The 13,222-nt window shown below is 46.8% G+C and overlaps 1 protein-coding gene across 2 annotated transcripts in view; it reads left to right on the top strand.

Moving 5' to 3' along the window:
* The window catches only part of LOC113429279 (proprotein convertase subtilisin/kexin type 4-like), a 32,316-nt gene that overhangs the window by 16,701 nt on the left and 2,393 nt on the right, over nucleotides 1-13,222 (top strand). For both annotated transcript variants that reach the window (XM_087948803.1, XM_087948802.1), the window contains 7 exons: nucleotides 416-588; nucleotides 1,996-2,208; nucleotides 3,219-3,319; nucleotides 4,525-4,628; nucleotides 6,496-6,613; nucleotides 9,650-9,838; nucleotides 11,732-11,856. In XM_087948803.1, coding sequence (XP_087804929.1) covers nucleotides 416-588; nucleotides 1,996-2,208; nucleotides 3,219-3,319; nucleotides 4,525-4,628; nucleotides 6,496-6,613; nucleotides 9,650-9,838; nucleotides 11,732-11,856 — 1,023 coding nt within the window. The remainder of the gene's footprint in view (nucleotides 1-415; nucleotides 589-1,995; nucleotides 2,209-3,218; nucleotides 3,320-4,524; nucleotides 4,629-6,495; nucleotides 6,614-9,649; nucleotides 9,839-11,731; nucleotides 11,857-13,222) is intronic.

Here is a 13,222-nt window from a genome sequence, read left to right as displayed (position 1 = left end):
TAGATAGATAGATAGATAGATAGATAGATAGATAGATAGATAGATAGAAAGACTTCTGCAGCACATCTTAGGAGATTTGTATCATACCTGGCTGGGGAATTCTGGGAGTTGAAGTCCACACAGCTTAAAGTTGAATGAATGAATGAATGAATGAATGAATGAATGAATGAAAGAAAAAGAAAAACTTCCGCAGCACATCTTAGGAGATTTGTAGCATAGCTGGCTGGGGAATTCTGGGAGTTGAAGTCCACGCAACTTAAAGTTCTATGAATGAATGAATGTCACATCTGCCGCATGTCTTCCGTTTGATTTTCCATTCTGAGCTTGGATAGTGGCTGAGAACCAACGTCCGTCAGCCCAGACAAAGGGAAAATTTTGCCCAATGCTTCCTGCTTCCTTCTCGTTCTCCTCCCAGGCGTCAGGATGCTGGACGGCGACGTGAACGACATCGTGGAGGCCCAGTCGCTGAGCCTCCAGCCGCAGCACATTGACATCTACAGTGCCAGCTGGGGCCCCGAGGATGACGGGAAGACGGTGGACGGCCCGGGGGTCCTGGCCAGAGAGGCCTTCCGCAAGGGGGTAGCCAATGTGAGAAGGGGGGAAAGGAGTCCCTGTGCTCGCCGGCCTCTGCTTTGGGGGGGATTAAGATTCCAGAATGGGACCTAGAGCCCCAGTGGCTAGAATGCAGCATTGCAGCTGACTCTGACCACTGCCAGGGGTTCGATCCTGACTGGTTCAAGGTTGACTCAGCTTTCCATCCTGCTTTCTGAGGTCGGTAAAAAGAGGTCCCAGATTGTTGGGGGCAAGAGGCCGACTCTGTAAATTGCTTAGAGAGGGCTGTGAAGCACTGCGAAGTGGTATATAAGTCTAAGTGGGAAGGAAGGAAGGAAGGAAGGAAGGAAAGGAAGGAAGGAAGGAAGGAAGGAAGGAAGGAAGGAAGGAAGGAAGGAAAGGAAGGAAGGAAGGAAGGAAGGAAGGAAGGAAGGGCCATGGTGGCGCAGTGGGTCAGAATGCAGCATCGCAGGCTATGCTGACTGCCAGGGGTTCGAATGTCACCACACTCAAAGTTGACTCAGTCTTCCATCCTTCCGAGGTCAGTAAAATAAGGATCCAGATTGCTGCGGGCAAGAGGCTGGCTCTGTAACTGCTTAGAGAGGGTTGGAAAGCACTGTGAAGTGGTATATAAGTCTAAGTGCTGAGAGTGAAGGGAAGAAGGAAGGAAGGAAGGAAGGAAGGAAGGGACAATAGGCTGATTCTGTAAACTGCTTAGACAGGACTGTAAAGCACTGTGAAGCAGTATATAAGTGCTATTGTTATTGCCCTCACTTACTCACTCACTCCCTTCCTTCCTTCCTTCCTTCCTTTCCATGTTGCACATTGTTCAGAATGCAGGATTGCAGGCTAACTCTGCTGAGTGCCAGTAGTTCAATCCTGACCAGCCTCCAAATTGACTCAGCCTTCTGTCCTTCCAAGATCATTAAAAGGAGGATCCAGATTGTTGGGGGCAATAGGCTGACTCTGTAAACCGCTTAGAGAGGGCTGTAAATGCACTGGGAAGCGGTATACAAGTCTACCTGCTATTGCTTTAGCCAACTCACCATGGCCAACTTCCCCTGGGACAATTCGATAACTTTCTTGACAATCATTTTTACAGACCTTTTCTTTCGTCCCTCCTTTTGCATCCTTCCTTTCACGAGTCTATCCCGCCGTTTCTTTGACGTCGCGTGGCTTGTGTCCCACGGCAAGTTGGCCGTGGGGAATTGTCCAAGGTCCATCTGTTCTGCCGGATGATGGCAGCACAAGTTCCCTTGTTAAACTGGAGCTGAACCCAGAGCGACCCATAAGCGGCTCGAAACTGTCACAAATATTAAATTTTAATCCCCTGGGGGACGCTGCAACGTCGGTAAAGGTGAAAAACAAGCCACTTACATGAACCGCTGTAAGCCGAGGACTTCCTGCCTTTGACGGGAGATCCTCCTTCCTTCCTTCTCGCAGGGACGCGGAGGGCTGGGCTCTCTCTTCGTCTGGGCCTCCGGGAACGGCGGCCTCCGGAAGGACAACTGCAATTGTGACGGCTACACCAACAGCATCTACACCTTATCCGTGGGCAGCACCACCGAGAGCGGCCGGGTGCCGTGGTACACCGAGGCCTGTGCCTCCACCCTCACCGCCACCTACAGCAGCGGGGCCAAGGGCGAGAAGCAGATTGTGAGGCTCTCGGACGAGGGGCGGGCAGGCAGGCAGGCAGGCAAGGGGATCGTATCTTCCCTCTCCACTGAAAAGGGGAAAGGTACCTGAAAGATAACAAGCGAGCTGAGCTAGGCCAAAGCCAAAGGGGCAAGTACAGATTAGGCGAAACCTGGCTCAAACGCAGTCGCTGTGAGAGGGACCTTGGAATCCTAGTGGGAAAACTATCGCACATCCGCGCTAGTCGTTCCCGGCTCCAGTGAGCGGTGCTCATCTCCATTTACAAAGCCAAAGAAGAGCCAGCGCTGTCCGAAGACGTCTCCGTGATCATGTGGCCAGCATGACTAAACGCCTTTGAAGGCTCACGGAACGCTGTTACCTTCCCACCAAAGGATTTTTAAAAAAATCCTTCGCATTTTATACAATTGAACTGAAAACCCCTGACATTGCATTCATATTGCATTAAGTAGAATGCAAGAGAGTTACTTGCCCTGGGATAGAAGCTGTTTTTCAGCCTATTTGTCCTGGTTTTTACTATTATTCTGTACCGTCTGCCAGATGGTAATAGTTCAAAAAAAAAAAAAATAGGGTGCCCAGGATGAGATGGATCTTTGAGGATGTTTTGAACTTTCTTAAAGCAGCGGGAGCTCTAAAGCTCTTCCAAAGAGGGGAGAAAGCAACCCGTGATCCTCTGGGCAATGACGTTCACCCTCTGGAGTGCTTTCCTATCTGCCACCGTGCAATTGGCAAACCATACAGAAGTGCAGTAAGTTCAGATACCCTCTATGGTGCAGCGGTAGAAGGTCCCCAGCAGTTTGTCATTCAAGAAAAAAACGGAGAAAGTGACGGGCAGTTAGCCTTACGCAATCATTGGAGGAAGAAGGACGGTGGAAGGAAGAGCGGGATGGCAGCCCAGCCGCTGACCAGGCCAGGGAAAGGAGACATGTAGTCCTACCCTTGAGGACTAGAAGCTTAAGTGGAACCAGGGCCTTAACGTCGGCCCCGTCAATGTTGTTTGATTCTCTCTCCAGGTGACCACCGATCTGCGTCACACCTGCACAAGCGGTCATACGGGCACCTCCGCCTCGGCTCCCCTCGCAGCTGGCCTGATTGCCCTGGCTTTGGAGGCCAAGTAAGTGCCTGTTAGGGGAGCTTTGCTGGTTCGTGGGGAATTCTGGGAGGTGAAGTCTGCATGTTTTAAAGTGGCCGAACTTGAAAACCACTGGCCTAAACTGGCCTTCTGGAAGGGAACTGGGTGAAGGAACAGAGAAGGTCCCAAATGCTGGTTTCGTAGCTGAGCTTGTGTTGTGTTACGATGCGTTGCATTGTTATGCTATGCTACGCTACGTTATCCCGTCTTTATTATTTTGACAACTCAAGGTGACCAACATATCCAACACACCCTCCACTTCTTTTTCTCACAACAACCCGGTGAGGTGGGTTGGGTTGAGGGAGATGGACTTACCCTTGCAGGCTTTCGTGGTTAAGGCAGGACTAGAACTCCCTGTCTCCTGGGGATTGGACCAAAGTCACCCAGTTGGCTTTCATGGTTAAGGTGGGTCTAGAACTCCCTGTCTCCTGGGGATTGGCCCAAGGTCACCCAGTTGGCTTTCGTGGTTAAGGTGGGTCTAGAACTCCCTGTCTCCTGGGGATTGGCCCAAGGTCACCCAGTTGGCTTTCGTGGTTAAGGTGGGTCTAGAACTCCCTGTCTCCTGGGGATTGGCCCAAAGTCACCCAGTTGGCTTTCATGGTTAAGGTGGGACTAGAACTCCCTGTCTCCTGGGGATTGGCCCAAAGTCACCCAGTTGGCTTTCGTGGTTAAGGTGGGACTAGAACTCCCAGTCTCCTGGGGATTGGCCCAAGGTCACCCAGTTGGCTTTCGTGGTTAAGGTGGGTCTAGAACTCCCTGTCTCCTGGGGATTGGCCCAAAGTCACCCAGTTGGCTTTCGTGGTTAAGGGTTAAAGCAGGACTAGAACTCCCCTGTCTCCTGGGGATTGGCCCAAAGTCACCCAGTTGGCTTCCGTGGTTAAGGTGGGTCTAGAACTCCCTGTCTCCTGGGGATTGGCCCAAAGTCACCCACTTGGCTTTCGTGGTTAAGGTGGGACTAGAACTCCCGTCTCCTGGGGATTAGTCCAGTCGTTCAGCTAGCTTTCGGGAGTTCTGAATGGGACTAGAACTCACGACCTCCTGCTTTCTAGCCTGGTGCCTTTGTCACTAGACCCAATTGGCAGAGGAACCTGAGGGACCTGCCCCCCTTACCTTGCAGGACACACTTTATAGCAAAAGTTTTCTTGGTTTTCTCTCCCCCCTCCGCCCCTCCCCCTTTGTGCTTCTAGCCCAGCTCTGACCTGGAGAGACATGCAGCACCTAGTGGTGAGAGCCTCCAGCCCCGCTCACCTGCAGGCGGACGACTGGGTCCGGAATGGAGTTGGGCGCCAAGGTGAGGCTGGGCCCCAACCGTTGTCCGGGCAGGGCCTACCGCTATCAGGTGGGGAAGGCTGTGGAGACCTTGGAGGGGGGGGGCAGCGGGGGGAGCTTCAAAAATTTTAGCAACGGGTTCTCTGCCCGTTTGCTGGGTGGGCTTGGCCATGGTGGGCGTGGCCTAGTCGGCCTCCTGCACCACATTGGGGGGGAGGAGCGTTTTTGTCCTCCCCCAGGCTCCGGAGGATTTTCTCAAGCCTCCAGGAGGGTGAAAATGTTCTCCCCGAACTTCGGAGGCTCTTCAGAAGCCGGAAACGGGCCCATTTCCGGCCTTCCAAAGCTTCCAGGAGGCCCATTTTCAGCCCTCCCTGAGCCTCCGTGCGCGCTTACCTGCACTTACCTGCATCCAGAACGGGCCACATGGGGACTCCAGGGAGGGGAGGGGTGGGTGGGGCCAGCCAGGAGTGGGATTTGGGGGGGTGGTGTTCTCCAAACTGCACAGAATCTTAGCTAGAGGATCTCCCGAACTCCTGCGAACCCCCAGCAGCCCACCCCTGTTTTTGGGGGGCGGAGGTTAACAGCAACAAAAGAATTAAGATGGCAGCCACAAAATTTTGGTCCAACTGGGCTTTTTCTGGCCCTCCTCTAGGGAACGCCGTCCCTTCGGAGGTCAGAACGGCCCCCAACCCTATTTTTCATAAGTCCCTAAAAAAACCAGGGGGTCCCAGTTTGGGACCACAAATGTGTCAAGGGCCCCATTTCCCCTGGCTGCATGGCTAACTTGCCAACGGTCTCCGCTGCTGTGGGTATATTTATTTTGGATGCTCCTCTTGTTTTTATTGTTAACTAATACAATGGGGCTTTTTTAGCATTTTTGATTGTAATAGATATATTTTGGAATTGTGAAGCGCCCAGCGTCTTTGACTGAGATGGGCAACTATAGAAATCGAATGAACGAACGAACGAATAAACGGACGCTCTTATCTATTCTCTACGAGGCACATCGTACCTTGTGTAAATAGTTCTGTGGTCTTTTTTAGAGTTGCCAGGTGGCCTATAAAATGTGTGTTTGTTGATAAAATAATAAAATGAAATAAAACATCAAATAAGTAATAAAATAAAGTCACGGTAAAATAAAATCAGTCAATAAAATAAAAGGAAAGGAAATATCAAATAAATAATATAATAAAGCAAATCAGTAAAAATAAATAATAAAATAAAATACCAAATAAATAATAAAGTAAAAGAACGCAAAATAAATAAAATAAAATATCAAATAAATAATAATCTATAATAAAGTAAAATAAAATAAATAATAAAATAAAACAAAGTGAAATAAAATAAAATAAATAAAATAAAATAATAAAGGAAAATAAAATAAAATATCAAATAAATAGTAATATATAATGAAGTAAAATAAAATAATTAAAAAACCAATACAATAAAACAAAGTGAAATAAAATAAAATCAATAAAATGAAGTAATAAAGTAAAGTAAAATAGAATATAATAAAGTAAAATAGAATATAATAAAGTAAAATAAAATATAATAAAATAAAATAAAATAAAAACAGGCAGCACTTCCAGGGCCCTGTTGTGGCTGCCCTCTTGACTCTTTTGACCACATCAAAAGAATGGGACATCCCAAGGCTTACCTGCACTTACCTGCATCCAGAACGCTCGATGACGGTCGTAGGTCGAAGACTACCTGTAGGCCGGCCAACGCTATGCAGAGCCCTAGTTCCTCAGTATCTGGAGGGCGGTTCCTCTTCTGGGGAAGGAGCCCGTTGCTCTGTCCGTATGGTGGGGCGGCCTTGGGGTGCCAGCATGCCTGGAGGGCATCTGAAGGCCGAGCCAGTTTCCCTGAGCAGGTCTTTCTCCTTCCAGTCAGCCACTACTACGGGTACGGGCTCTTGAACGGCGGGCACTTGGTGGAGATGGCCAAGAGGTGGCAGAGGACTCGGCCTCAGCGGAAGTGCTTCATTCAGGTGGTCTACAAGCCAATGTAAGGAAGCGTTGGAAATTTCTCTCCCTCCCTCCCTCCCCTCCTCCTCTCTCAATCTCTCTCCTCTGTCTCTCATCCTCTTTCTCTTATCCTCTCTTTCTCATTCCCTCTCATTCTCTCTCTTTTGCTCTCTCAACCTCGGCATTCTCTCTCAATCTCTCTCTCTCATTCTGTCTCTCATTCTCTCTCAATCCTTCCCATTCTCTCAATCATTCTCTTCTCTCTCTCTCTCTCTCTCTCTCTCTCTCTCTCTCTCTCTTTCCCTCATTCTCTCTCTCATCTTTTTCTCATTCTTTCTCATTCTCTCTCTCTCAATCTCTCATTCTATCTTTCATTCTCTCTCAGACTCTCTCTCATTCTGTCTCTCATTCTCTCTCAATCCTTCTCATTTTCTCTTTCTCAATCTCTTTTTCTCTCAATCTCTCTAATTCTCTCTCAACCTCTCTAATTCTTTCTCATTCTCTCTCTCATTCCCTCTCTCATTCTCAATCTCATTCTATCTCTTTCATTCTCTCTCAGACTCTCTCTTTCATTCTGTCTCTCATTCTCTCTCAATCCTCATTTTCTCTTTCTCAGTCTCTTTTTCTCTCAATCTCTCTAATTCTCTCTCTCAACCTCTCTCATTCTTTCTCATTCCCTCTCTCATTCTCAATCTCATTCTATCTCTTTCATTCTCTCTCAGACTCTCTCTCTCATTTTGTCTCTCATTCTCTCTCAATCCTCATTTTCTCTTTCTCTCAATCTCTCTCTCATTCTCTCACTTTCATCCTCAATCTCTCTTGTCTCTCAATCTCTCATTCTTTCTCATTCTCTCTCTCTCTTTCTTTCCCTCATTCTCTCTCTCATCTTTTTCTCATTCTTTCTCATTCTCTCTCTCAATCTCTCATTCTATCTTTCATTCTCTCTCAATCTCTCTCTCATTCTGTCTCTCATTCTCTCTCAATCCTTCCCATTCTCTCAATCATTCTCTTTCTCTCTCTCTCTCTCTCTTTCCTCATTCTCTCTCTCATCTTTTTCTCATTCTTTCTCATTCTCTCTCTCTCAATCTCTCTCTCATTCTGTCTCTCATTCTCTCTCAATCCTTCTCATTTCTCTTTCTCAATCTCTTTTTCTCTCAATCTCTCTAATTCTCTCTCAACCTCTCTAATTCTTTCTCATTCTCTCTCTCATTCCCTCTCTCATTCTCAATCTCATTCTATCTCTTTCATTCTCTCTCAGACTCTCTCTCTCATTCTGTCTCTCATTCTCTCTCAATCCTCATTTTCTCTTTCCCTTAATCTCTCTCTCATTCTCTCACTTTCATCCTCAATCTCTCTTGCCTCTCAATCTCTCTTTCTTTCCCTCATTCTCTCTCTCATCTTTTTCTCATTCTTTCTCATTCTCTCTCTCAATCTCTCATTCTATCTTTCATTCTCAATCTCTCTCTCATTCTGTCTCTCATTCTCTCTCAATCCTTCCCATTCTCTCAATCATTCTCTCTCTCTCTCTCTTTCCCTCATTCTCTCTCATCTTTTTCTCATTCTTTCTCATTCTCTCTCTCTCAATCTCTCTCTCATTCTGTCTCTCATTCTCTCTCAATCCTTCTCATTTTCTCTTTCTCAATCTCTTTTTCTCTCAATCTCTCTAATTCTCTCTCAACCTCTCTCATTCTCTCTCTCATTCTCAATCTCATTCTATCTCTTTCATTCTCTCTCAGACTCTCTCTCTCATTCTGTCTCTCATTCTCTCTCAATCCTCATTTTCTCTTTCCCTTAATCTCTCTCTCATTCTCTCACTTTCATCCTCAATCTCTCTTGCCTCTCAATCTCTCATTCTCTCTCAATCTCTCATTCTCTCTCAATCCTTCTCATTCTTTCTGTCTCATTCTCGCTCTCCCTCTCCTTCCCTGCCTCCCTCCCTCTCTCTCCCTCTTTCTCTCTCACACACACACACACCAACAACCAGTAGAGAATTCCTGTTCAATTTAAACTAGACCTAATGTATGTGCACCGCCTCCTCCTCCTAGAATCTGACAAGACTGGACAGGGGAAACCTTACCATCCCTGTGACCTTGAGCCACAGGCTGCCAGCAAAAATTTAGCAAGACTTTCTCCTGTAAAAACCACAGGAAATCTTCAATCCAAGTTTGGCCTCTTGGCCTCTGGACTTCTATTTACAGTGGTTGCCCCCATCTCCAGGATGACGTGATTCCCTTTTGTCGCCTTTCTGGCAAACGAAGTCTGTTGTAGTTTGCCGGCAGCCCGTGCAGGCGGCAGCAGAATTGGACAGTGGAGAAGAATGGGGACCAGCTGGGAGTCTGGGGAGGACTTAGACGAGGGTCCTGCATCCGATGCAGAGATGGGGTCAGGACCATCTGGGAGTGGGGTGCTGACTCCGGAGCCTCCAGAGTCTGGCAGCAGCGAGGCAGAGGAACAAGGGGAGCCTGTTCCCAGTGCGCGTGTGCGCAAAGCTAGAAGGCGAGAGCAGCTGAGACAAAAGGGGCGACTCGGGAGTAAGGCTGGGAGGTGATTGCCCCTCTCCTAAGGTATAAAGGACAGGCAAAGGTAGAGAAACCTTTGCAGGAAGCAAAATCATTCGCTTGAAGCTCTGTGTGTACTTTAGTTGTTTTTTTACAGTTCATTTGGCCCTTTAGTTGTTGGCAGCAATTCCAAGGAGAGAAAGGTGGGTGCTGATCTTGAGGAACTGTGTGGGACTCATTACCGGCTGGGAATGAACGTAATTCCTAGTGTTGAAGTAAAACAAAGAGTTGTTTGGACTAAGCGTGTGCTTAATTACGGTCCCAGGAAACCTTGGTCAGAACAAAGTCCATGGGAAAAGCCAGATTCGCTCGACAACCAGGTGACTAACTTCACAACTGCAGGGACTCTGTTTAACAACCGTGGGCAGGAAGGTCGTAAAATGGGGCAAAGCTCACTTAAAACACCCACGCCACAGATGTTCGGGGACCTCAGTTGTGGTCGGTAAGCCGAGGACGAGCTTTGTATTGAGGCCCTCCCGAGTTGAACGTCCGTTCTCTTTGTTTCCACCTTCCGACAGGGCCATCGGTTCGCGGCTGTCCGTCTCGCAGAACGTCTCGTCCTCCCCCTGCCTTCAGAGGAGAAGCCGAGGCATCCGTTCCCTGGAGCACGTCCAGGTCCAGTTGTGGCTCACTTACAGCCGGAGGGGAGATCTGGCCATCTCGCTGACCAGTCCCATGGGAACCACCTCCACCCTGGTGGACGTCAGGTGAACTTGGTCCCCCTGCGTTTCTGCAAACCGGTCTTCTTCCCCCACCCCCCTCAGACACCAGGGTTGGGCTGCCAGCCCCAGAATCCCCCCGCCCACTTCAGCACAAGTGGCAACCCTGGTTTCAACTGGCATCTATTGATGATGTTTACAGTATCTGGGATCATTTATTTTATTGATTCGGTTTATCAATTGCCTACAAGATAATAGGTATAAGTATAAACATGAGAAAGAATACAGGAAATCAATGGGGAACAATAGGACAGGGATGGGAGGCACGATGGTGCGTTTATGCACGCCCCTTACAGACCTGTCAGGAATGGGGTGAGGTCAATAGCGGTTAGTTTGAGGTTAAAAGAGTGTGGGGTTAGAGAGAGTCACTTATCTGAATTGGTATAGGTTCTGCTTGAGCAGGTGGCTGGACTAGAAGACCTCCAAGGTCCCTTCCACCTTCTGTTCTATTCTATTCTATTCTATTCTATTCTATCCTATCCTATTCTATTCTATTCTATTCTATTCTATCTTATCCTATCCTATCCTATTCTGAATTCTATTCTATTCTATTCTATCTTATCTTATCCTATCCTATCCTATCCTATTCTGAATTCTATTCTATTCTATTCTGAATTCTGTTCTATTCTATTCTATTCTATTCTATTCTATTCTATTCTATTCTATTCCATTCCATTCCATTCCATTCCATTCCATTCTTATTCTATTCTCCATTCCATATTCTATTCTGTTCTGTTCTGTTCTATTCTATTCTTCAATTCAATTCTAAATTCTATTCTATTCTATCCTATCCTATCCTATCCTATCCTATCCTGAATCCTATCCTATTCTATTCTATTCTATTCTGAATTCTATTCTATTCTATTCATTATTGGCTTCCTTGGGCCTAATCCTGTCAGACTTGTGTAATTGTTTTATCCTCTTACCTGTTGCCTCTCGTCTGCCTTTCTTAATGAATCAGTATTGTGTCTGCCAATTTCTCAATGAATGAGCTTAGGTCCTGTCCTGTCCTCCTTAATCCCATCACCTGGAGCTGAAGATGTTTCGCTTATGAATTGATTGGCCCGGAGTTCTTCATGGGCACAAAATCTCCACCTCTACAGACTTCAAGCACAGGATTAAGAAAGACTGGGGACTGCTTTCTGCCTTTAAGAACATGTTTCTCCGCTACTCCTTTTGGGGAAATATAGCATGTTTTCCCCCAAATAAGACCCTGTCTTAAAATAATTTTTTTTTCACCCCAAAAGGCACCAGGTCTTATTTTTGGAAGATAACCTCACTTGTGCACGTTGCCCCCGGCCTACTTTTGGCTGTTCAGAGGCCTTCAGGAACTTCTTCTTCTTCCGCAGCCAGCAAGACTTTCCTGAAGGCCTCTGCAGCCGATAACGGAGCTCTGGATCGATCCAGAGCTTTGTTTCCAGCTCCAGAGGCCTTCAGGAGAGCCTTGCCAGCCTTGCCGGCTGCAGAAGAAATGGGCCGGCAAAGCAGGTGGAGGGGTGTGCGAGGCCTGGCTAAACCTGTCCACAGGTAAATAGTAGGGCAGCTTCACCATTACCCGCATCCCCACCCTAGATTAATTTTTACCTGTGCATTCTGGAGTGGGTGGGATCTTAATTAGGGCTTACTTTGGAGGCAGGGCTTATATTGGGCGCAGGTGTAAAAAAATCAAGCTAGGACTTACTTTCAGGGTAGGTCGTATTTTCAGGGAAACGGGGTAATATTCCACCTCTTAATATTCCCCAAAATATTTCATTCCCCGGGGAGGGAGCGGCTTCCCACAAGGGCAACCGATTTCTCTTTTCTTAACGCATCTCACTAACTGCAGCAAGGGGATGGAGGGAGCCCATTTCAATGTGAACCTCCTGTTTTGCCGACCGCTAGGCCCTACGACACCAGCCGAGAAGGCTACAAGGACTGGTCTTTCATGTCGACCCACTACTGGGATGAAGACCCCCAGGGGACCTGGACCCTCCATCTGGAAAACAAGGGTGATGCGTATAACACAGGTACACCGCGCAACCTGATCTCAGTTTGGGTAACATCTGCTTGCTCCTTACTGACTCCCAGCTGTTTTCTACGGGCTTAAGGTCAAGACCATTGTTCCTCAACCGGGGCCACTATAAAGCTGTGTGGACTTCAGCTTCCAGAATTCCCCAGCCAGCTATGCTACAAATCTAAGAGGTGCTGCAAATCTTTCTTTCTTTCTTTCTTTCTTTCTTTCTTTCTTTCTTTCTTTCTTTCTTTCTTTCTTTCTTTCTTTCTTTCTTTCTTTCTTTCTTTTCTTTTTCTTTTCTTTTCTTTTCTTTTCTTTTCTTTTCTTTTCTTTCTCTCATTTACTTACTCACTCACTCAGAACTTTAAGCTCTGTGGACTTCAACTTCCAGAATCCCCAGCCACCTATGCTACAAATCTCCTTAAGAGGTGCTGCAGATGTTTCCTTCCTTCCTTCCTTCCTTCCTTCCTTCCTTCCTTCCTTCCTTCCTTCCTTCCCTCCCTCCCTCCCTCCCTCCCTCCCTCCCTCCCTCCCTCCTTCCTTCCTTCCTTCCTTCCTTCCTTCCTTCCTTCCTTCCTAGAACTTTAAGCTGTGTGGACCTGAGCTCCCAGAATTCCGCAATCAGCTATGCTACAAATCTCCTGATATGCTGCTGCAGATCTTTCTTTCTTTCTTTCTTTCTTTCTTTCTTTCTTTCTTTCTTTCTTTCTTTCTTTCTTTCTTTCTTTCTTTCTTTCTTTCTTTCTTTCTTTTCTTTTCTTTTCTTTTCTTTTCTTTTCTTTTCTTTTCTTTTCTTTTCTTTCTCTCATTTACTTACTCACTCACTCAGAACTTTAAGCTCTGTGGACTTCAACTTCCAGAATCCCCAGCCACCTATGCTACAAATCTCCTTAAGAGGTGCTGCAGATGTTTCCTTCCTTCCTTCCTTCCTTCCTTCCTTCCTTCCTTCCTTCCTTCCTTCCTTCCTTCCTTCCTCCTCCTCCCTCCCTCCCTCCCTCCCTCCTTCCTTCCTTCCTTCCTTCCTTCCTTCCTTCCTTCCTTCCTAGAACTTTAAGCTGTGTGGACCTGAGCTCCCAGAATTCCGCAATCAGCTATGCTACAAATCTCCTGATATGCTGCTGCAGATCTTTCTTTCTTTCTTTCTTTCTTTCTTTCTTTCTTTCTTTCTTTCTTTCTTTCTTTCTTTCTTTCTTTCTTTCTTTCTTTCTTTTTCTTTTTTTCTTTCTTTCTTTCTTTCTTTCTTTCTTTCTTTCTTTCTTTCTTTCTTTCTTTCTTTCTTTCTTTCTTTCTTCTTTCCTTCCTTCCTTCCTTCCATCCATCCATCCATCCAACTTTAAGCTGTGTGGACTTCAACTCCCAGAATTCAATGTTATACCTAA

This window comes from Notechis scutatus, unplaced genomic scaffold, assembly GCF_049901735.1.
Source record: "Notechis scutatus isolate UNSWTSFEM ecotype Mainland unplaced genomic scaffold, rNotScu1.2 NSCUSCF20, whole genome shotgun sequence".
NCBI classification, from domain to species: Eukaryota; Metazoa; Chordata; class Lepidosauria; order Squamata; family Elapidae; genus Notechis; species Notechis scutatus.
This window is presented reverse-complemented; position numbering and strand designations above follow the sequence as displayed.